Consider the following 26,045-nt stretch of genomic DNA (forward strand, 5'->3'; position numbering starts at 1 on the left):
GGCACACTCCTCGGGATTACCGTCGAACAGCCGTGGGACGGAGAGAAGGGGTTCCCGAGATGCGAGATCTGCTGGGGCTGCGGGGAATGTTCCTGAAGGGTGTGAGAGGTGAAAGGCATTAACGGTGTCGCCCAGCGAGTGAAGCTGAGCGAGAATGTCGGACTGTTGTCCCGCCAAAGCGGCCGTTGAACCTTGAACAAGCAGGACCTGCTCTCGGAGTCCCTGTACAGCAGCTGCAGCCGCATCCAGCTGTAGGGCGTGTTCCTTGGCTGACTCTAACTGGACTGCCGCTGCTGTGCTGACTCTCTTGCGGGCGCAGACTGCGCAGGCCAGTACGAACCCCTTGACGTCGTTCCTCATGGTGGGCCACCAGAATCGACGAGCCAGGAGGGAGAACGTGCGATGAACGCCCGGGTGGCAGGCGAACCGGCTGGTATGGCCCCACTGGAGGACCCGGGACCGGACTGAGTTGGGGACAAAGAGACGGTTAACAGGTACATTGCCTGGAGCGCGATGGAAGCGTAGGGCACGCCTTACCACCCCCTCGATGCCCAAGGTGACTACTCTCTCTGTGTCGGCTGGGGTCGTCATTGGTTGGTTCGTAATGTTATGGTTTGACACCGACCCCAAACGCTAACGACACAAGAGAGTAGGATTCAGAGTTGCCAAATACGAGGGCTTGTTTATTTGATAATAAGAATAAGTGAAACAGGGAAAGCAGGTCAACAAGAACAGGTACAATGAACAAGGGGCAAAGTTCTGCTGCTCTGCAGCTTCTCCCGGAAGGGTAGTCTTGGGAAGCAGGAGCAGACTTCTGTACCGCTCTGCAGACTCTCACGGCGGACCTCTCAGATGTTGTGCAAGACCGAGAGAGGGAGAGAGGGAACGGGTCAGTGACAGAGCAGACTTGAAACGAGCTGGAGGACAGGGTGTTATATTCTTCGTGTTAAACAACACAGTGATGTGCAATCTTCCAAAAACAGCCCAAGTGAAATATCTTCATGTAAACACACAGTGAGCAAAAATCCAAACACCGTCCAAATGTGAAATACTATCTTCGTGTAAAAACACAGTGGGAGGTGGAAGATCCCGAAATATTATTCCATAAAGGAAAGGGCAAAAACGATAATGGCTGGGTGAGTGACTGTCTGACAAAAAGGTGGTAGACTTCAGTGTAAAGGTTACACACGAAAATAGGAAATAGGTCAATCTAGAAAAACTCACCCAGACGAGCTGCGTAAAGGAACAGGAACAAACAGTGGAGGCGAGCGCGCGCCACGGAGCAGGTATCCAAGCGAAGGCTTCTAGGAATTTCCTGGAGAATAGCACAGTGAAACAGAAGCAACGGGGAAAAACATCCAGCGACAAATCAAGACGAACCAACAACTTAGGGTGGGGAAAACGGGGTATAAATAATGAGGGATCGATTGATTGAAAGGCAGTGACAGCTGGGGAATGTGATTGAAAAGCGTGGGGAAGTGAGGGAACCAATCAGCGACGTCTCAGATGACGTCAGCGGGGAGAAACGTGTGAACGAGGGAATTGAAATACTTGACAGAAAAATGAATGAAAACAAAGCGAGGGTGGTTAAAGGAACAGAACGAGTGAGAAGGCAAGGACAGAAACCTCACACATTTGGGCAGCTGAGATATGCATTGCAGCTTACCCGTCTCTTTTCTCTTTTTATACCGCTCTTTTTCTTTTTGAAAGTATCTTTGATATTGTTCTGGATCATCTTTAAGTCTGTCTCTGTATGATTTTGACCTTTGGCCTGTTGATTTAGGTGCCATGGTGAAGACACTAGCATAAACAAATACAAAAACCAATAAATAAATAAATAACAATAAATATCAGTTATAAATGAGACACAACATATATTTACATATACATATACATACAAGTAATGTTATAAAAAAAAAAGAGCTATAAACAGATATCTTTGTCATTACCACCACACGTTGTCATTACCACCACACTTCATTGTGTGGCGGTAATGACCGTGATGGTAATGACATTTTCTTACTTTTAAGCTAACAGCTAGCATAACATCAAACTTGCTTATATTCAATTCTTAGCTAGCTAGCAATGTACTCAATGTACCTACAAATATGAAGAAGTTTGACTAAGATTCAAAAGCATTATCAAATTATAGTGTGTTTGGTAATGACACACAATAAACATATTCTGTAGTATGAGTAAGTAAATGTGAAAATATCTTACATTCCTGGTGATCAAAATGTAAGTCTTCCACTCTGACAGCCATGTGCTCCACTGTCACTACAGGTTGTAATGGGTACCAAAGCAAGGGGCGTAGCCAACACTTCATTGTATTGCAAATAGTTCAACGTGATGGTAATGACACAGATATTAAGGGACAAACCTATTTTGATATTTTTTTTTTCACATATTGTACTTAAGTTAAATATTTGGCAGAGAATCATTGATTCAAATGTAGTTATAGTAATATATACCTAAAAGTATTGTTTTTTAATAGTTTTTTCTAGAGAAATACTTGACCAAACGTTAAAACTCTGGATTGGGACAATGTGAAAATGGTCAAATTCCAACATTAAACAACAAAAAATAAGATAAACAATTTATGTTTTAAATTGAATAATTAAGTCTAGGTAAGTAATTAATTATACTAATCAATGATAGCATAAAGAATCTGGAAATATTTCTTTTTCTTTCAAATATATCCCAGGGACATGAAAATGCCCAAAATCAAATAATCACCCATATATATATATTTTTACGTGATCTATTCATTTTTGGTTGCCAACTGCCAATTTCCTGCTTTCCATCCATGTGTAATGTCCTGATCTGATAGGTTACCTGATCAGAAATGGAACAGAAACAGTGACCTGCATGCAATAAATAATAATAATACCGTATATGGTTGTAAGTAAATTGAGTAGTTTACATGTTGAATGTGTATGTAGAAAAACGTGGCTATATTGTGAAAATGGATTATGGTCAAATAATCATCAATCAACAAATACTAATCATCTATGTGAAATGGATTTAATTTGATGTCACAACACTTATGCTAAATCGGTACTTTTTTTTAATCCACTTTTTCTCCTCCTTTTTCTGTGTTTTTCTCCCATCCCAATTTAGTCGTGCCAATTCCCCCCTCCCCTGTCTTGATCGTTGCTCGTAGGGAGGGTTGAAGAATCTATCACATGTCCCCTCCGATACATGCGGAGTCAGCCAGCCACATCTTTCCACCTGCCAGCGCAGACTCTCATTGGCGAGGTGTAACGTGTGGGAGGCTCACACTACCCTCGCCATCTCCAGTTCGGCTATGACATCACCACAAATGTTCCAGATGTTCGATGTTCTAGAATCTAGAATGTCGGCTATGACATCATCACAAATGTTCCAGAATGTTCGATGTTCTAGAATGTTCGGCTATGACATCATCACAAATGTTCCAGAATGTTCGCATGGAACTAATGTTCCTAACAATAGTTCTGTGGGTGAATTATGTACCATTACAATCACTACAACATATCAATTATGTCAAAAATACTTTTTTTTATACCCGGAAGCATGGTAGTGTAGGAATTTCCGGTGACAACTGTTTTGAGAAACAACAACAGAAACGGGAGCGACTGACAGAGCGACTTTTTTTTATTGTGTCATAATTGACATAATAATGTATATAATAATAATAATAATAATAATAATAATAATAATAATAATAATAATAATAATAATAATAATAATAATACTATGATTGAATAATCATCAATCAACAAATACTAATCATCTATGTGAAATGGATTTAATTTGATGTCACAACACTTATGCTAAATCTGTACTTTTTTTTAATCCACTTTTTCTCCTCCTTTTTCTGTGTTTTTCTCCCATCCCAATTTAGTCGTGCCAATTCCCCCCTCCCCTGTCTTGATCGTTGCTCGTAGGGAGGGTTGAAGAATCTATCACATGTCCTATATGAATTGAAAATGGGGGACCCTGATGGAAACAAGACAAACGTCTTTCTCAGGTCTGCATCCCCTTAACAATTGTGTGTATTGAGCCGTACTGTATTGTACCCATTCTGCAATCTGTTAAATAAAGTTTTCATTCATTCATTCATTCATCCCCTCCAATGCAGGCGGAGTCAGCCAGCCACATCTTTAAAAAAAAATACTTTTTTTTATACCCGGAAGCATGGTAGTGTAGGAATTTCCGGTGACAATTGTGTCATAATTGACATAATAATAATAATAATAATAATAATAATAATAATAATAATAATAATAATAATAATAATAATAATAATAATAATAATAATAATAATAATAATAATAATAATAATAATAATAATAATGTCAACATATCAATTATGTCATAAATACTTTTTTTTTACGGAAGCATGGTAGTGTAGGAATTTCCGTGACAACTGTTTTGAGAAACAACAACAGAAACGGGAGCGACTGACAGAGCGACTTTTTTTTATTGTGTCATAATTGACATAATAATGTATATAATAGATAATAATAATAATAATAATAATATTAATAATAATAATGTCAACATATCAATTATGTCATAAATACTTTTTTTTTTTTTACCCGGAAGCATGGTAGTGTAGGAATTTCCGGTGTGACGTCAGCGTGTCAGGACGCCATTAGGGGGCTGCAGCTGTTTGGGGAAACAACAACAGAAGCGGAGCCGCGGCTGACAGACAGAGAGAAACACTGGTGTCAGCTCTGGTTCTCAGTGTGGCAGCGACTCGGTCTCAACCCTGGGAGCCGCACAAACCTCCTCCTCTCCCGCCCGGGGCCTCGCCGGTGTCCCCTAACCACCACGGCCGCTCTCGGTGAGGAAACTCTGGCCTCCTCCGCTCCCTCCTCCTCCTCCGACTCGGACTCCGGCGGAGCGTCGCCGCCCCCGCGGAAGAGACACCGCGCCTCGGCGGCGGAGGGAGCAGGAGAGCCCGGGGCTTCGACGGTCGCGACGGGCCTCGGAGTCGCTGTTCTGCTGGGACTCTCTGCTGCTGCGAGTGCGACCGCTTCTCCTTCTTCTTCTTCTTCTTCTTCACATTCTCAAAGCGCCACAGCCGCTCACCTGAACCACAACAGGAGCGTCGTGTCCACCAGCAGCCTGAGCGGGGAGACCATGCAGCAGCAGCAGCAGGCCAACGGGGCGGCGGGGCAGGACCCGGCGGAGCTCTCCTCCAGCAGCGGCGCGCAGAACGGGGAGTCCTCGTCATCAGCAGCGGGGGGGACCGCGCACTCCAACGGGCTGCCGGGGGTCGTCGGCACCGGGGCCTCCTCCACCGGACCGTCAGCCACAGCGGCCTCCTCCGCCGGGTCGCTGCTTATTAATAATAATAACAAAAAGAAGAAGCGTCTCTCGCAGTCGGAGGAAGATGTGATCCGGTTGATAGGACAACACCTCCACGGCCTGGGGCTGAAGTGAGTCTCTAAACAGCCACACACACACACACTTATATATATACTTACACACTTTACACTTATATATATACTTACACACTTTACACATATATATACTTTACACACTTTACACTTTATGTCTCGGGGCTGGAGTTCAACACGGCTCAACATTAACGCGCATGTTGGTATTAATTAACGACTGTGTGCCGTTATTACTATCAAATGTAATGATTGTGAAATATGACCGTAAATGAGTGGTATGTGTTTATGAACCGAGCAGCCTGGACTCCCGGGGACACGACGATGGAGATGATGATAATAATAATAATAAGTCTTGGCTTCTCGGTTCTATCTGTGACACAAAGCAAATACTCGTGTGATCTGTATTGTGTTTGTTGTCCAAATAAACACCTACCGTCGCAACAACAACAACACATAAGCAACACGAAGCATTCATAGAGTTTATGGGGAGTTGTGTGTGAAACGGTGTTAAAGTGAACTGAACAGAGAACAGGGGGGTTGAGCTGCGAGCTGTTGGAGGAGGAGAAGGAGGAGAAGAAGGCTCCATCTTGCACAATAACACTGTAGCTCGCTGCTAACGCCACTAGCCACTACAGTGTTGAAGTGTTATATTTAATGACGGTATTAATCTGCATAAAGACAAAAGACAGTCCGTTGTTGTTATGGATGACGACACTTGTCGTGGGGACACGTTGTTAAGTAATTATGCGTGTTGTGTGTTTTTAGTGTTTATAGAATTTGGTCACGGATTGTGAAGAAGAACAAGGCGCATTGCATCGTCTTGTTGTAATCCAACAGATGCTAGAGAATCATCCGTAATGATTTGTATAATATTATTATGGATCGATTATATATATATATATATATAAAGTAGGTGAATCATAACCTGTCATGTCGGGGTTGGTGGAAGAATAGAACAGGGTCGGCGACGGCGTCACTTATTAGTAATCGAATACACACTCAAGCCCATATTATTGCTGTTCTATTATTATTAAAATAAGAATTGTGCGTTTCGGAGGATTGCGCAAAAAAAGTGCGTCTTTAAAAAAAAATGTATCCGTGTTTTTATTCATGTTTGTCCCACGGGGGGAGGGGGGGTTGGCAATGGCATTGTTTTGTTAACAGTTAACGTTAAGTTGTTTGTTAGGACTGTTACAGTCTATGGTACTTAGGACACACTGTATTATTAACCAGGCAGGTTATGGAAACGGATGTGGTTGTTTTTATATTCGGAGTGCACCCGTTTTAAACCGTTTTAGCTGTCGCCCTCCAAGGACTCGTCTATCTATTAAAACGACACCGTTTCATACAGCTGGCTGGCAATTCTTTTTAATCTCTGCTCAGGAACCATCCACTTGTTGTTTTTAGTGTCTTTTGCTTGTCTGTTCGCTGTCAGAGTATGTATGTATGTCAACATTGTTGTTGTCGCCAGAAAGTGGGTTATTAGGGGGCAGTGTGGTATTATTAATGGGTCATATTTAGTCAATATTTGTGTCGACTAGTCGTTCCTGTACCTGGCATAACCTGCCTCCCCTTGGTGTACAGTGTCATGGCGGCGATGGAATGCCAGTCTAACCAGCTGTTTTAGATTAGAAATGTTCCAGTTTGACTCTAATTATAGAATTGCGCCTGCAGAATGCACCAGGCCTTTGCATGAAACATACAGTAGGAACAACGATCCTTCCCCTTACAAATCGGCCACTGTCACCATAATGGAGAGAGAATACACTGTTCAAACAGCTGGCCCTCTGCTCTCTCTCTCCACTGTGCCACTGTGTTCATGAAGCTGCCATGACATGGGAGTGGGGCTGCACACGGAAGCCTTATCTCGCTGTGTTTACGTAGAGAGAGAGAGCGGGCCGGGTGTGGCGTACATGGCGCTGTCTGCTATTGAACAGACTCTTAACAGAAACGTGGAAGCGTTGTGTGGACCCAGCAGGGTGACTCCACAGAGGAGCTGCTGCACCACTCCATTGGTACCTGGGGATGATGTCATCATGGAGGTGTCAGCTCTGCCTCCTCTTCCTCACTCTTCCTCCCCCATAATCTGTCTTCACAGACACCTCCAGTGTGTGTGTTGGGAGGGGGGGGGTGTTTATGGCCGACAGGTTTGTAATGACAACTGCAGTGTATAGGCCTGGGACGTCCATTTCACCGCTCTCTCTCCTTTGTTGTCGAAGCTCGCTATGATGACACGGTTGTTCCGGGCCGGGCTTCCCCCAAAACCATCTCGGTAATAATAACATCATCTCCGTTCCCATTGGAAGTCAATGAGATGGAGCGGTGATCTTTAGTGTGAAAGTACTTAACGGTGAAGTCGGGGACCACGTCTCCTCCCAATCTTATTCTTCTGGCCAAACACCAGATCAAAAGATGGCCCGCAGGGACAATGATTGAGTCCTTTGTCTGCCCAGATAATGACCGGCTAGATAATCCCCAATAGGTTAAACAAATGTGTTTTATTATTTGGCCTGTGTTGCCATTATTGATACTGTCATTATTAACTCATTGACTGCCACGCTGTTTTTCCATCTTTACTCCCTGGCACCAGCGTTATTGAAGTGCTTTGCGAGCCGTGTGATTACGAAACCTAGCGTCAGTCAGTGCCAATCAGAGAGCGTCTCCGAGAAATGCGGCTAGGTTACGTAATTACTGATAATTGGTCTGTAGTGGAGCCTACAAGGTCTACATTGCCGGACCATGTAGAATCCGGACCTTGTAGACTGACATAATTCTGTGCATAGTTTAGTCTACACGGGCCATATTTCAAATAATCAAAATCTTACTTCATTCATCTTAAACATTCTTGATTTGGGGGATTGGTAGTTCCCATGAAATCTGAAGTTGTTCAAACGACAACAGCGATCCACCTTGAATTAAATCACACAGCCGTGTTGGCTGCGTCACAGTCACGAAAGGGGCTACTTAATTCATTAATCCAATCCACTTTATTTATAGAGCACATTTAAAAACAACAAAGTTTACCAAAGTGCTGGACAAGTCCCACAACATAAGATAATAAAAAAAATAAAAAATGTAATTAAATTTTTTTTAATTCGAAGCCTCGAATTAAAATCGAAGCTCTGCCCCGAAGCTTCGATTGCCAAAAAGAAATTCGAAGGTCAGCCCTAGACGATAGTGTGTGTAGGATGCTGCGGGCTAACTGCTACCATTCTGAGAGCTTAACGTTAGCACTCGATGCTGCAGGCTAACTGCTACCATTCTGAGAGCTTAACGTTACCACTCGATGCTGCGGGAGGACTGCTACCATTCTGAGAGCTTAATGTTAGCACTCGATGCTGCGGGAGGACTGCTACCATTCTGAGAGCTTAACGTTAGCACTCGATGCTGCGGGAGGACTGCTACCATTCTGAGAGCTTAACGTTAGCACTCGATGCTGCGGGAGGACTGCTACCATTCTGAGAGCTTAACGTTAGCACTCGATGCTGCGGGCTAACTGCTACCATTCTGAGAGCTTAACGTTAGCACTCGATGCTGCGGGCTAACTGCTACCATTCTGAGAGCTTAACGTTAGCACTAGATGCTGCGGGAGGACTGCTACCATTCTGAGAGCTTAACGTTAGCACTCGATGCTGCGGGCTAACTGCTACCATTCTGAGAGCTTAACGTTAGCACTAGATGCTGCGGGAGGACTGCTACCATTCTGAGAGCTTAACGTTAGCACTCGATGCTGCGGGCTCCCCCCCGCTGATGATAATGAAAGTCATACCGTCATATACCGTATACCGGGGTATTAGGTAATCAAGGTATAACTGTATGAAAAAAGTCATACCGCCCAAGCCCATGTGTTATTATTACTATAATACTCTCATATGCTATTTTCAATTACTATCATAAACAACATAAGGAATATTAGCATAATTTTGAGTGGACTGAAGGAATGAGTCAGCGTTAATAGTTTTAAATGCAAATAATTTATTGAAACATAGAAGTGGGGTCGGTTGGGACAAACACACAATGGGGGACCCTGATGTAAACAAGACGAAAGTCTTTCTCTGGTCTGCATCGGGAACTCCAACATTTTGGGAAATTAGCTTATTTAACATCTTCCCTGGAGTTAGACAAGAAGATACATACCTTTTTTGTCTCTGTGCGTGCATTTTAGCTTTGGGAATAGACGCTCCGTTAGCATAGCTTAGCTTCATCACTGGAAGTGAGGCAGGACAGTAGCCTTACAGTGCCTTACAGTTAGAGATGTTCCGATACCATTTTTTTCCTTTCCGATCCGATTCCGATACCTAAGCTTTGGGTATCGGCCGATACCGATACTTATCCGATACCAGTGCATACATAAAAAAAAAAAAAATAAAAAAAATAACATATTATATAAATTTTTTATAAATATAATTTTTTTTTTTTTTAACAAATACTGTTTTATATATACTGTTTTTTTGTAATAACTAGAAAGTAATGGTATTTATTCAACAACAGGTGATTGTATAGATTTGTATTAGTATCATTAATCAATGAGTATGGGGCTTCAGCACTGCAGATATACCCTACTCCAATGATCCACACGGACATTATACGTTGCTGCACTCGCTACCCACTGGCTCTGCAGATATACCCTACTCAGTCTGTCTACAAGGCTCCGTTTCAGTAGCAGTCGATCTGTTGTGATTTTTGCACAATAAATATTCAACATTCTCTTTTGAGACTCCGCCTCAGACTCTTATCATTTGGCACTAAAAGCTAAACATTGTCACCGATATGGCTGTCCGCAACATGTCATTAATTGTGTACGCGAGGTGGTCTCAATGACGACACCAACGTGAGCTAAGTTAGCATAGCATGAGCTGTCGGTATATGAAAAGACTAACGTTACTGGTGACATTGTGATTTAACGAATACTCCTTTGCCAACTTGCTGTACTTTGCTTGCAGGTCTGCAGCCATTATTGCTGGATTATATGAATAGCCCCAACTTTAGCCAAGGTAATGTTAAAGCTAGCTTTCGGTTAGCCGTTCAATGCTAATAACACCAGCCACCAAGCGAACCCATGAGCTCGCCGTCAACACCGCTCTGTCGGGACGATGACATTTAAGAAAGTATCTGCTGTTAAAATGACACGTTTGTTTTATAATGCTTACTCAACAGACCACAGTGTTGATAAATTACGTCATATGGTATCGGAGCGCAGCATTAGAGGGTACTCGCCGATACCGATACCAGCATTTTAGCCAGTATCGGCGGCTTTTCCGATACCAGTATCGGTATCGGAACAACTCTACTTACAGTGTATTGCAAGGTCTGACATTGACCAAACTTGATATGCATGACCTTGGTGGGCTCTAGGTCAACTCCTGAAAAGGGGGTCAATGTCAGACTTTGCAATCAAAAGTTAGGGGGCTAATAACCCTTGCCATAATTTCAGTGCGCCCCCTAACTTTTGATTGCAAAGTCTGACATTGACCCCCTTTTCAGGAGTTGACCTAGAGCCCACCAAGGTCATGCATATCAAGTTTGGTCGCCAAACTTAAAAAATACTCTCATTTGGCGAGTAAAGTGGCCTAATTTCCTCCCCTGATTGTGAAGCGTAGAGACACTTAATGTTTTATGGTAATAAATATTTTAAAGAGTAGTGACATGGTGTGATTATTACTATGATTGAAAATCAATTTAGACGAAGACATACAAAGAAGTAATTATCACAATTAGCCATTTATTTATGGCTGGTAAAAAAAAATCATATACTCGCCAGTTGGCTGGTTAGCTTCCTCCCCTGATCGCCCCATTTCAAAATAATCTAGTCTCGTTTTCTAGATTGTGAGAATGAGATATGACGTGTTATATGCATATGCGAAAATCATTCGGGTTGCTAGCCTGAAACCTATATTATTTCCAAATCAAAGGTATATACCATAGGGCTGGGCGATAAAACGATAACGATAACTATCGCGATCAATTATTTCCTCGAAATAAACATGAAACGTGGTCGCAAAGTTTCGATATATCGATTTTCCAAGCTTGGATATGAGCACACGCACTAACAACCAATCAGTGAAGGAGATGGCCGAGAGCGAAGGAGACCCGGAAGGAGACCCAGAGGTAGGACTCACTCAACAACAAGGCTTGCTAGGCTAATTAGCTTGCACGGCGCTGTTTTATATATTTACGTGCCGAGTATGTGTGGCGTGAATTCTGAGGCCACGTTTATAGTAGTGTGGGGTATACAGTGGACGTCGTTTCAATATATTGTGGCGGAAGAGTATTTTAGTGTCATATTTAGCACATTGTCATGGAATACACCGCTTAGAGACAACAGGCTGGCTAGGATAACTAGCTTGCACGGCGCTGTTTTATATATTTACGTGCCGAGTATGTGTGTGGCGTGAATTCTGAGGCCATGTTTATAGTAGTGTGGGGTATACAGTGGACGTCGTTTCAATATATTGTGGCGGAAGAGAGTATTTTAGTGTCATATTTATTACATTGTCATGAGATACTCCGCTTGTCGGCTAACTGCTAACGTGCGCGGACTGATGACGACATCAACTCGACTCGAGACATTCGCAGCAGCATAAGAAGTTAATTAAACTTGACAGACATTATATCGACGATAATTATCGATATCGAGTTATATGAAAATAATTTTATAATTTTATCGCGATAACGTTTTTGGTCATATCGCCCAGCCCTAATATACCATATAGATGTGTTTCTTCACAAAGTCATAAAGGGGGCGGGGGCTTGTTTTACCAAGCTGCGATCGTTACCAAAAGCATGTTTTAGGTTCGGTAAAATACGATGCTGTGATCAATACAAAAGCATGTTTTAGGTTCGGTAAAATAGACCTTACCTTTGTCAGAAGGTACTCCAAAATGAATAATCCCAATAGTTCCATCGCGATCGCCATTACTGATGTGCATTGGGCCTGGCTAGAATACGGGAAACAATAGGTTTCAGGCGAGCAAATCGGCAACAAAGTGCTGATTCACTTTGAGGGGGAGGGGATTCCTGCTAGAGTTGTTCCGATACCGATACTAGTATCGGAAATGCCGCCGATACTGCCTAAAATGCTAGTATCGGTATCGGCGAGTACACGTAAATTCTAGCCTCCGATCCCATGATGTAATTTATCTCCTGCCGAGTCCTGCGGAGAGTGAGGATTATAAAATGAACATGTTTTAAAGTGTGATGCTGTGTCATTTTAACAGCAGATACACTTTCTTAAATTCCATTGTCCCCGACAGTGCGGTGTGACGGGGAGCTCGGACGGGAATCGGGATGTGTTTGGCTGGTGTTATGATAGCATTAGCTGGAAAGATAGCTAGTTGGAACAACATCCGCTTTTAACGTTACATCAAATCAGATGATCGCCTGTCCTTTCTCCAGGACCTAACACTGTCCGTGACCGTCTATCAACAATAATGCACCCACGGTGAATTGTATTTAAGTTAAGTAGCTACGGACTAGCGTTAGCTGACTATTACTAACGTTATCTTAATGTCGATGCGGGAAGGCGAGCTAGGTCAGTTAGCTTAGCTTGATAACGTTACCGTGTCTAAAGTTGGTGCTATTCACATAATCCAGCAATAATGGCTGCAGACCTGCAAGCAAAGTACAGCAAGTGCCAAAGGATAAGAGTCTGAGGCGAAGTTTCAAAAGAGAATGTTGAATATTTATTTTGCATCAAAAATCACAACATGAACGTCTGCCACTAGCTTACAGACTGAATAGGGTATATCTGCAGAGCCACTGAGTAGCGAGTGCAACACTGTTTAATGTCCGTGTGGATCATTGGAGTAGGGTATATCTGCAGTGCTGCAGCCCATACTCATTGATTAATGATACTAATACAAATCTATACAATCACCTGTTGTTGAATAAATACCATACGTTCTAGTTATTACTAAAAAACAGTATAACAGTATCTAAAAAAAAAAAAAAAAAAAAAAAAAAAAGTATAATTTATATAATTTTTTTTTTTATTTTTTTTTTATGCACTGGTATCGGATAAATATCGGTATCGGCCGATACCCAAAGCTTAGGTATCGGAATCGGATCGGAAAGGGAAAAATGGTATCGGAACATCTCTAATTCCTGCAGCCGGAGATACTGAGGCACTGACAGACAACTGAGAGACCCAGTTAAAAAGGTAGGCGATACTGCCACCTGTCGGGATTCGATCGTCATTGCAATTATAACGTAGGTAGCGGTGCCAGGGAGACACAGGCAGGTCTGCGCGAGTGTTTAGAATGGGGAAAAAGAAAAAAGGATCTAAACCCGTACTATCTCGAGTTTGGCGCTCAACGCTTTGATTTGAAACCCGAGAAATCTTAATGAGTTAAAGGTAGTGATGCACGATATAATATCGGCCGATATGGCAGTTTTTTTTACACATCTGTATCGGTCCGATATCAAGATAAGGCCGATATTTAAAAAAAAATATATATAATTTCTTTTTTTTTATATACATGTTTTGGCCTTAAATAGTTTCAAAATATCAGTCATTTCTGAAAATAAGTTACAAAAGTAAAAAAAAGTATGCGTTTTGGAAAATAGCTCTTTATTTGATTATCATAAAGTGTTTTCTATACAGAGATATCGACATCAGTAAATATCGGTATCGACCAGGACGCGTGTAGCATAATGACAAGCAAGCAGTGCAAAAATGCGGAAGCATTCGTCACCGCACGCCACTACGGTAAAGCGCCTTTCTTTTCAGGCCCGCTTTGGGAGCTGTCGCGGGGAAATAGGCTGTCTATTGCCATTCTCTTTGACAAACTCTAACCTTAACCAGCTCCTTAACAGCGCCTAAACTTAACCGTTCTAACCTTAACCAACTCCGAAACAATGCCTAACCTTAACCTTAACCTTAACCATGCCTAACCTTAACCATAGAAAGAATATTGCCATTCTCTTTGACAAACTCTAACCTTAACCAGCTCCTTAACAGCGCCTAAACTTAACCGTTCTAACCTTAACCAACTCCGAAACAATGCCTAACCTTAACCTTAACCTTAACCATGCCTAACCTTAACCATAGAAAGAATATTGCCATTCTCTTTGACAAACTCTAACCTTAACCAGCTCCTTAACAGCGCCTAAACTTAACCGTTCTAACCTTAACCAACTCCGAAACAATGCCTAACCTTAACCTTAACCTTAACCATGCCTAACCTTAACCGGCGAAAGAATACACGTTAAAAAAAAAATCACGTTAAAAAAATAATATTTGATGGGATTCGAACTCGCCAGCAACGAGCCGTAGGATCCACAGCCATGCAGTCTTGCCAATTGAGCTATTTCTGGATACTGAATAAGGGGCGGTTTCTGGCATCCGCTCGTGTCGAACCAAGGCGGGATCTCATGCGCATGCGCGGGCACCTCGCGAGCACGCCCACGCACGCACCTGAGCGAGCACGCCGCCGCCGGTGCACGCACCTGGGCGCTGGGCGAAGGAAAATGAAAGGCGCACTTCCGCATTCTTGCACTGCTTGCTTGACATTAAGGAATAGGCGACCAGGACAGCAATATTAATATCGGTTATCGGTATCGGCCACAATTTTCACATCGGTGCATCACTAAGGGAACTTCGCCCAAAAAACAATGCTCATTCATTTTGCACATAATCTCTCACACATCCCAAAACTCAAACAGTTTTGCACACATTCATTTAGTTTGACAGTTATTGTGAGTACATTTAGTTTGAATATGGCCACCAGTGATGTCATCGGGGACATTGAATCCTTATGTTGTGTTAATTGCAGCTCAATTAAATGATAAAGTAGCAGTCTCTAAGGCTACGTTTAGACGGAGAGAGTCTGAACAGAAACCGCAAAAGTCGTCTTACGGTCTCACTTTTAATTTTGCGTTTAGACTAGCGTTTTGGGATGGAATTCTCCGTGCAGACGAGGCTGTAACAACTCGAGACAACGGAGCCCCGCTGTCACACGATTGGCGCATATGTCACATGACGTGCTGTGAAGACCCGCCCTACTCTGCCTCTGATTCGCAGACTGTGGGTGGGGAATGTGATTGGACCAAAGCAGAGTCACTCACAGACAGTGGGTCCAGTCACGCCGCGGGACCGATTCTTGTGTATTTAAAAGTACTGCCAATGTAGCCTTCAGGTGATCGCCATGGATAGAATCAGACATGCTTTGTTTACGCTTCTAGGCTACTGGCGCATGCCTGTGATGTAAGCAGTACACGCGACGAGAGCCTTGACAACCCTTTCGTCATCGTTTTATGCGGTTTGACAGTTTAGATGAGAGCGCAAAGGTTTATCGTTTCTAGGAATTCCACCCTGGAAGGTAGTCTCACTTTTTTGCGGTTTCACCCCGTAAAAACGCTGTTTCCGTATAAACGAAAGGCACATCCAAAAAAATATTTTTGCGGATTCACCTGCTAGCGTTTCCGTCTAAACAGGGCCTGAGACGAGGTGGTGTTGTGTTTTCATCTACATCATCCGTTAACCCAGTGTTTGTGTGGGGCAGGGGGGGCCTTTTTTTTTTTATATTTTTTTTTTGGATTACAGAAAATTGTCACTAAAGTGCTATCTGTTGCAGCTGCACTGTTCTCCATGAAAATACCATATTTGGATAAGTTTGACATTTTCTCAAAATCTGAAAATTATTATTTAATAAAACACAGAAAAGGATCACCAAGTTACTCTGGATAAAAAAAAATTTACAGACAACATTGAGACCAAGCTTCCTGACACATCTCCATCCAAACTCTTGGAAGAACTCATTGAAATCTCATCTGATACCACCTGGAGAGCTAGTTTCAGAGTGTGGTGCTGGGTACCAAGTATCTCATGATGCAGCAGTTAAGGTGTTGATACCATTCAGCACCACATATCTGTGTGAAGCTGGCTTTTCATCCATGACAGCTCTGAAAACAATATAGGGACAAGTTGAGCCTTGAGGATGACATGCGTGTTGCCTTGTCAAAGACTGACAGCAATAAAGACTGTTTGCTTATTTCCTATGTTCGCTTTGTAAATTCCCAGTCACTGAGTGAAGATCTGCTGTTTTGCAAATATGTCAAAAACAGAGCGACAGCTGATGAGCTCTTCAAAATTATTGACAGTTACCTGACAGAACATGGACTGAAATGGGAGAACTGTGTGGGCTTTTGCTCTGACGGTGCGCAGGCCATGGCAGGGAAAAGGAGGGGGCTACAGGCGCTCATCAAGGGGGTCTCGCCAAACGCGCAATGGACGCACTGTAAATTCACAGAGGCGCTAGCGTCAAGACAGCTTAGCCCTGAGCTGAATGAGGTTTTGACAGAAGTTATAAACGTGGTAAATTTCATCAAAACCCGACCCCTGAAAGCGCGCCTGTTCTCTGCGCTGTGTGAGGAGATGGGAGCTGACCATTCTGCAGTGCTGTTTCACAGCGAGGCAAGGTGGCTCTCGCGAAGGAAGGTGTTGTCAATTTGAAAGGTCACGATATTGGTGTTATTTCCAAAATTTTTAACATGGCCCATTTCATAACTATTTTGTTGGGGCGAGGGGGGGGGGGGGGGGGGGGGGGGCCCAACATATTTTGGTCCGCCTAAGGAGGGCCTGACAGAAAAAGTTTGAGAAGCACTGCGTTAACCCATTGAAACCGGGAAACACATTTGTGTGTATATGCAGGCTATATAATGCATTATTAGCAGCCATTTTAGGTCTAAATGGCATGATGACATCACCATATTTAAACTAATTTACTCAATAACTTGTCAAACTAAATTAATATGTTGGACGTGTGCAAAATAAATCTGCGTTTTTTTTTTTTAGGCGAAGTCGCCCTTTAAATCCGGCTCAGATCAGCATTTTCTTTATAACAAGCTTGTTTCTTACTTTCGTTGTCATGTGACACTGAGGTGATCTGTTCTCCTCTAACTCTGCATCTTCTCTCTTGTCTGTCTCTTATCTCCGCGTCTCTCCTCTCTGCAGTCAGACGGTGGACTTGCTGATGCAGGAGTCGGGCTGCAGACTGGAGCACCCCTCGGCCACCAAGTTCCGCAACCACGTCATGGAGGGCGAGTGGGACAAGGTCGGTCTCGGGTTACCATGGTTACATGACAGCGGGCATGTTGACGGATAGGGCATTGGCGTTGCATTCCATGTTTCGCTCCTCATCTCCCCTTAGTGCTCTCTCGTTGGCCAGCCGTGATCTGAAGACAGGAGATCGGTTAAAATATCGATATACAGTAGGGATGCCCCGATCGATCGGCCAGCGATCGGTGTCGGCCGATATTCAGTATAAATATGAGATTGGTGAATTCCGATAATGCTTTATTTTCGCCGATCGTGAAAACCGATCAAAAAACATGATCCAATTCTTAGCGGAGATCTCACTCACTGACTTCTCTCAGACACAGAGCTGCAGCGTAAACTGCTCCGTCTAGTCTAGTCTAGTGGGACCTCCGTGAGCTAACGTTAGCTACCGTTACAAAATGACCCAGTCAACTATTCACTTTTAGTTTAATACATGAGGCATTGTCAAACGCTATCTAGCCGGCTAGCTACTGGTAGCTCCTGATATCAACAAATGCTCCAGCAATAGTCTAGTAGTGTATGATACCTCCGTTAGCTCACGTTAGCTCACTACGAAATATCCCAGTAAACTAAATAGTTCACTGAGGCGTTGTCTTAACGTTAAGCCTGATATCAATGTCTTATAACATTGATTCGATGCGTATTCGAGCCCCTGGCTTCCATCGCATGAGGGCATGCTGAATGTGATTTGACCAGAGTATAGGGTCCAGCTGCAGCGCCGGAGAATCCTGGCTGGAGCTGGAGGCTACTCGAGTATACACACAGACAGTGGAGCTGTTTGCAGATAGCGAGCATTTTGACTTGTGGCGATGTCTCGTAGATAATACAACTACAAGTATGATTATATAATATATATTATTAAAAAAATATATATTTACTTTTTTTTTATAAAACCAAAAACGATCGATATCGGATCGGTATCGGCCGATATGGCTCAAGACGATCGGGTATCGTGGCAAAAAACGTGATCGGGGCATCCCTAATATACAGTATAGTGTCGTGATGCCAGCGTGGCCATACTGTTATCAATGTGTGGTGGCCAGTGTTGTGGTTGTTTTCACAGTACTGTTTAAAGACTGTTAATGATATACCAGATATTGGTGTTTCTGTTAATGGGGGAAACAAGGACATGGGTGTCATAGGTGCGAAGCGTTCTCATTATCGATTGAACTAATCTTGCACAAAGCGTCATGCCTGTGAGTCGCCAACAGGGGCAGAGTGGCCAAGTGTGAGTGAATGACTGACTATATGGATGGATGAATGAGTAAGTTAGTGACATTGCCCGTTATAGAGGTGCTCTGCATCTAAATATAGTCCACTTAACCCTTTCACTACCACACACGACAACAGGTTAACCCTTTTACTACCACACTACAGAAGGTTAACCCTTTCACTACCACACTACAGACGGTTAATCGTTTAACTGCTTGAATGTCTGTGAATCCTTGCATTTCTTCGAGTAGCCAAATTTATTCATGACTTATTTTTTTTAAATTGTAGATTTCTGGTGGGATATTATTTCAGCTTTTTACTGTGATCAAATGAAAGAAGAACTGAGCTGATGAACTACAATATAAGGCACTTTCGGCTTTCGTCCGAAAGGGTTTTAGCACCGAAAATATATCACAGAATGTCAAAGAACAGGGTTACGTAACGTTCGTAACCTAAAGTGTTGTTGTGATGACGTAATCAAAACGCGGCTACAGACATACCGGTAGCATGCGCAACGTATAACGTGAGCAGCTTGGCAGCTCTTCCTGCGTTCTGCAGCCTGTGATAACTAACTCCTCTTGGGAGTCGCGCTGTTTCTATGTAAACTCCGCGAGCAACGCATCCAATAAATGCGTCTTTAACACTTTGAATGCCGACGACGTGTATTCTCATCTTATCAGACCCCCCGTTGAGTGCCGACGACGTGTATTGTCGTTTGATTTTTTTTATTAGCGATCTGAATTCATATTTCATCAACCGAGTCTCCCGTGGAGCTCAGATGGGAAAAAAACGCCCCCTATCGTCTATCCCTGTGTAACTGCAGGTCAGTCGATTATACTGCGAGATCCCTGTGGGGATCTGTAGAGGTGGAGCCAACTGGCTCCATTGTGCTGGCGAGCCGTCTGATCAAGAGGGATCTGATCGCGAGATGGAAAGCAGCCTGGAATATATATTTACAGCAGCCAATAATCAATCAATAAACGCGATCGATATTTGGAATGGCGATCAGGAATTGGAATAATCTTTTTGGAGAACATCTGATCTAAGGTAAGGAGTCTATGTTACCAGTCTTGGGGTAATCGGAGCTGTATTCACTGAGATATCAGCATGTGCCGTGTGTGTGATCTTGAGGAAATGGATCATAGATTTTTCAGCCCGCCTCTATAGCGTGCATAAGTACACATATACTATCGATAATCTAGCGTTTATTTGAAAACTATTAATAAATAGGCAGACAAATGACAACGTGTCTAGTGTATTCGAGAATATTCCAATAAATGCCGTTTATGGGGGAATCTTTCAATTTTCAGAATTTTCGAGAGAACGATAGCTTTTTGAAATGCTATAAAAAGGATATGAACCGATTTAAAAAAAAAAAAAAAAAAAAAAAAAAAAAAAAAAATTATCCGTTTCGACAATGTTGACTGCAAACAAGTCATTGATAAGCGACGGGCAGATGAGATTAGACACATAGCCATAATTTAAAACATTGATTATGCGTTCACAACGCTAACATTGAAGTGGATGATGGCATTCAACGGGGTAAAAAGGTAAACAAGGCCGGCACTGATAGTGTTAACATGCTTTATATCCTCGCCATTACTATATGCCCGTTGCGGTTAAAAACCTTTAACTAACGTTAGCGTTAAGCTAGCTAACAATGCTTCCATTCCTCTTTGACCCACCCTCTCGTAAGCTACGTCATCCCCTGCTAAGAGTCACGGGAGATGTAGTAAATACAACAGTCCTTCCATGTAGGAACGCCGTGAATTATATACAGTAGCCACTACAGTAACATCATTAAGTCTGCTATAAGCTACACTCCCCCTGTGTGTGTCTTTATGCAGCTCTTATCCAGTTTTAAAGCACCTTGGCTTTGTTCTGAATGCACTTTGTTGTAGTTATCCTACAGAGAAAAGAAAATGCACTTGACTTTAATGCACATTTTGTTGTATGCAAAGAGAAAATGTTTAAATTGTACAATCTTTCAGCAGTCAGTCTGGAATTAATGTATGCATTCAAAAGTGCTGAATAAATGTTATGGGCCCATAATAGTGATTATTAATATTATTTAAGTTGAGTTTTGCCATAATCATGTCTTTTGCCATAATCGGGTAGCTAAAAAAAATACATTATATATTTATTTATTATTTTCTGCCTTTTGGCATTCTGTTTTCGGCCAACTGTTTCCTATTTTCGGTATCGGTTTCGGTCAAGAATTTCCCATTCGGTGCATCCCTAAAAAATGCATTGTAATCGTATCTCCTGTGCTGGCACAAGCACTACCATAGCATGGAGTGGAGAGAGAACGCACAATATAATAATTCATGCCTGGAGATATACTAAAAAGCTATTTATATTTTTTGGCTGGTAAATAATCTGCATTTAGCTACAGGCGTGGATATGTAATGATAAACAATGTCATAGTAACAGGCGGGTGTTATATTATTTTAAGATAATAAAGTAGCTATAATGAGTCAATAAATTAAAAAGCAGTAATGGCATGTAGGTTACTCATGTACAGGCGGCATCCACACTACACAGCATTTATAGACATAAATACACGTCATGGCTCATCTCCTACTCTGGGTATTCAGTAGGTGGTGTCAAAGAGGCAACTACCCATGTGACCTGAGGATACTAGTAAAACATTTTGAAATATTAAATTGCAAATAGAATCAATTGTTGATTTTTCTGGTAAATGAATCGTAGATCAGCGGTTCTCAAACTACGGGTGTGATAGTAAAGGGTTAACCTTCTGTAGTGTGGCAGTGAAAGGGTCAAAACATATGAGTTTTACTGTAATACAGTTTTAGGAGCGGTTTGTGTAATTTGGTTTATACAACTGCAGCAGTTGGCTTAATTTATACCACAAAATCCATCCATTCCAACCAGCCCAGGGGAAAAGGACTTGTCCAAGTACAAATTCAAATCAAACCTTTATTTTTTCTGAAAGGACAATTGAGGTCACCCTAATTTTCAATGTCATCGAGACTTAGACATTTCAATGCATACATTTTTTACAATATAAATAAATGTTTTTACATAGTAAACATATACATAGATTAAGTGCATTTTTTACTATCACATGACCGTCTGTTGTGTGATAGTAAAGGGTTAACCTTCTGTTGTGTGCCAGTGAAAGGGTTAAAAGGAAGAACACCATCACTTATAAAATGCACTAATATAAGTAAGTAAAAAAACAGTCTTAGTAAAAAATAAAAGAGGTGCCCTAAATTTGCTGTTATCATTGAGCAAAGGTAAGGCCTTATACACACGGCTAACAAACCGTATACACACGGCTAACAAACCGTATACACACGGCTAACACACCATATACACACGGCTAACACACCTTATACACACGGCTAACAAACCTTATACACACGGCTAACACACCATATACACACGGCTAACAAACCATATACACACGGCTAACGCACCATATACACACGGCTAACACACCTTATACACACGGCTAACACACCTTATACACACGGCTAACAAACCGTATACACACGGCTAACAAACCGTATACACACGGCTAACACACCATATACACACGCTAACACACCTTATACATATGGCTAACACACCTTATACACACGGCTAACGCACCGTATACACGCGGCTAACGCACCATATACACACGGCTAACACACCTTATACACGCGGCTAACACACCTTATACACATGGCTAACACACCATATACACACGGCTAACGCACCGTATACACACGGCTAACGCACCATATACACACGGCTAACACACCTTATACACGCGGCTAACGCACCTTATACACACGGCTAACGCACCATATACACACGGCTAACGCACCTTATACACACGGCTAACGCACCGTATACACACGGCTAACACACCATATACACACGGCTAACACACCTTATACACACGGCTAACACACCTTATACACACGGCTAACACACCGTATACACGCGGCTAACACACCGTATACACACGGCTAACACACCATATACACACGGCTAACGCACCGTATACACACGGCTAACACACCGTATACACACGGCTAACACACCATATACACACGGCTAACACACCGTATACACACGGCTAACACACCATATACACACGGCTAACGCACCGTATACACACGGCTAACACACCATATACACACGGCTAACACACCGTATACACACGGCTAACGCACCGTATACACACGGCTAACACACCGTATACACACGGCTAACACACCATATACACACGGCTAACACACCATATACACACGGCTAACACACCGTATACACACGGCTAACACACCATATACACACGGCTAACACACCGTATACACACGGCTAACACACCGTATACACACGGCTAACACACCATATACACACGGCTAACACACCGTATACACACGGCTAACACACCATATACACACGGCTAACGCACCATATACACACGGCTAACACACCTTATACACACGGCTAACACACCTTATACACACGGCTAACACACCTTATACACACGGCTAACACACCATATACACACGGCTAACAAACCATATACACACGGCTAACACACCACAGCAATCCTTCTAGCACAGCCTTACAGTAACTCCCCATAACCTCCAGAAAGTGACCGAATGATCCCTGATATTGTGTTGTGATTGGTCTTTTTTGTTTTCTTTCTGTGCATGCATGGAAAGTGCTGAGCTGACCGTTTCCCCCTCTCTCCCTCTGTGTGTCTCTCTCTCTCCCTCTGTGTGTCTCTCTCTCCCTCTGTGTGTCTCTCTCTCCCTCTGTGTGTCTCTCTCTCCCTCTGTGTGTCTCTCTCTCCCTCTGTGTGTCTCTCTCTCCCTCTGTGTGTCTCTCTCTCCCTCTGTGTGTCTCTCTCTCCCTCTGTGCATCTCTCTCTCCCCTCTCTTTGTTTTGGTCCCCAGGCTGAGAATGATCTCAACGAGCTGAGAGCACTGATGCATTCGCCCAACGCCATTGTGGTAAGCGCTCTCCATCCAGACCCAACCTGGGCTGAATGACGGCCAGCTGTGTGAGGAGGCAGGTTCTAGAACGGGTTCTGTTTTAAGAGTTGCTGGGGTTTAATAAGTATCGGTTCCCGAACATGTTCCATGGTTATTGGGGATAAACTGACGACACGATAATTCAGCGTTTTGTCAATTTTATCAGATATATGTTGTATCACCCTCAACAAATATGGACGTGATCAGAGTTGCTTTGTCTGATTGACTTATATTTCTCTTTTTAATTTTTACTTTTTTTTTTACGACAATTGGAAAGTGTAGCAGGCAGAGGGAACACCCCACAGTACTAAGCTTTATTAGGGGTTTATTATTATTTATTATTATTATTATTATTATTGGCTTTCATTATTCTTTAGCAAACAGCTGTTGAAGCACGGGGCTTGGGTAATATTTGGCACAGCCATGACGCCGGCCTGGATGTTCTTTTGGCCCGTCTTTAGAAAATGTAATGCTTTGGAAATTGAAAGTACTTTCCTTTTTTTAATTTGTCGTGTGTGTGTGTATACCGAGCATGTTTTTTTTTTGCGTGCTTGTCATATTTCTTTCAGAGCATGGGATGGAATAATAATCACGCTTTATTCAGGGCCCAGAAATTGAAGCCATAGTGTCAGTGTGTCTTCTTCCAGCTGCTCCAGGGAGACCGTAGCTTAGATGAATGGGGAAGCCACTCTCCTCGCAGGAACCAGCGTGTGTCGATGTCGTCTGAAAAACCCCTCCATACCGGCCGCTGGGCTAAGCCATGCTGATTAGCCCCAGAGCTAGCGCTCTCATTAACAGACACGATGAGCTCCCAAAGTGCTCCCTTGTGTGTCTTTTTGATGCACCGCCAGCTGTTTTTTGCAACGCTACACATGGCCAAGCTGCAAATTATAGGTTTTTGTTGTGGAAATAGTGTTGAAAGCTATCGCTTAATTTCTTGGCACTCTGAAAACCAGGTAGCCATTTTGTTTCTTGGGAGGCAGCAGGCTAGCATGTTAATTGCCGACAGGATTGTCAATGATTTAGGATTGTAGATGGCAGTTGCTAATAATGCATAAGTATGTGTTATGTGTAGAGATGTACCAATCCACTTTTTTCAGTTCTGATACCGATATCTGAATTTGGATATCTACTGATACTGAACCAATACCAATACTAGCGCTTTCTTTTCTCGAATAATAACTATTTAATCATTTATATTAAAAGAGCAAAAAATATATAAAAAAGGCATTACATTTAAATGTATTACAAAGCAATTTATTTGAACTGTAGTTTTAAGGCCGACAGGGCCCGGTACCTGAACCGTACTTTACACTGCAAAAAAAAAAAAAAAAAGAAAAAAAAAATACAAACAAAATCTTCTGGTATCATAATTTTACCATATTGCGCCCAGGCCCTAGTTTGAAACCGTCTTCGGGGCAGTGACACACGCTGCATACTGGAGATAAGACCTGTTTTAATACCAGGAATGTTGCCACTAACCACAAGCACAGTGAGTGGTGACCCCCCTCAAGGTTCAAGGTCCTTTATTGTAACTTTAGTGTACTTGCATACATAAAAACTAAAGGTTGTTCCTCCAGTCCAACACAGTGCAAACAACAGTAGACAATCAAACAATATAAAAAGGTGGGGTCATATCAAATAACATAGAGTAGTAAAAAAAGTAGTTCACGCTTCAGAATAAAATTAGATATAAAACTGTCCAGTAAAAAAAAAAAGGAACAGTTAGGCTGGGTGGCGTAGCAGAGATTGTGCTTGTCACCAATGCAAGAGACTCCGGTCTCGAATCCCGGTGTCAGCGTTGCCTGCGGCTTGGGCCAGTCGTCATACTATCTCAATTGGCAGAGTCAGCGGGTGGAAGCCGGTGGGTGGGGATTGGACGTTGTGGACAGCGACTCCTACAGGTCGGTTTGGGGACGCCTGCACAGCAGAGACAGGAAGTAGCGGGGGTAGTGTGAGCCTCCCACGCGTTACTCCTCGCCACAGAGTCCGCGCTGGCAGGCGAAAAGATGCGACAGGCTGCCTCCTCGTGTACCGGAGGGTAGGGCTGCCGCGGTTACCGCAATACCGCGGTATCGCTGTTACGTCACGCCCACTGCAGCGTTTAACTGAATACCGCATCAACGCTGTTTTTTAGAATAATACTCTCAACCAAAGCAATGCAAGGGAAAAAAAAAATTTGATCGACAGTCGAATCTGCCAATTACGTCACACCGCTTGCACCCGCCTGCTGTTACCACCAATCGGCAAGCGCCTATTCGGGTTTTACTTCCTGGATGTTAGCCATTGATCACAACAAGGCTAATAACATTAGCTCGCCGCCGGAGTGGACTACCATAGATCCAGTCCACAGGAGTACTAAACGAGGCATAATGATTTTACTGC

The 26,045-nt window shown here is 42.8% G+C and overlaps 1 protein-coding gene across 2 annotated transcripts in view; it reads left to right on the forward strand.

The window, feature by feature from the left end:
- The first annotated feature begins 4,998 nt into the window (after positions 1–4,998).
- LOC311228055 (WD repeat-containing protein 26) overlaps positions 4,999–26,045 on the forward strand; it is a 72,555-nt gene continuing 51,508 nt past the window's right edge. For both annotated transcript variants that reach the window (XM_084313957.1, XM_084313958.1), the window contains exons 1-3: positions 4,999–5,429; positions 17,344–17,443; positions 23,583–23,639. In XM_084313957.1, coding sequence (XP_084170083.1) covers positions 5,131–5,429; positions 17,344–17,443; positions 23,583–23,639 — 456 coding nt within the window. In that variant the 5' untranslated portion in view covers positions 4,999–5,130. The remainder of the gene's footprint in view (positions 5,430–17,343; positions 17,444–23,582; positions 23,640–26,045) is intronic.

Source organism: Notolepis coatsorum, assembly GCF_963971535.1.
Source record: "Notolepis coatsorum genome assembly, chromosome: 5".
Classification (NCBI taxonomy): domain Eukaryota; kingdom Metazoa; phylum Chordata; class Actinopteri; order Aulopiformes; family Paralepididae; genus Notolepis; species Notolepis coatsorum.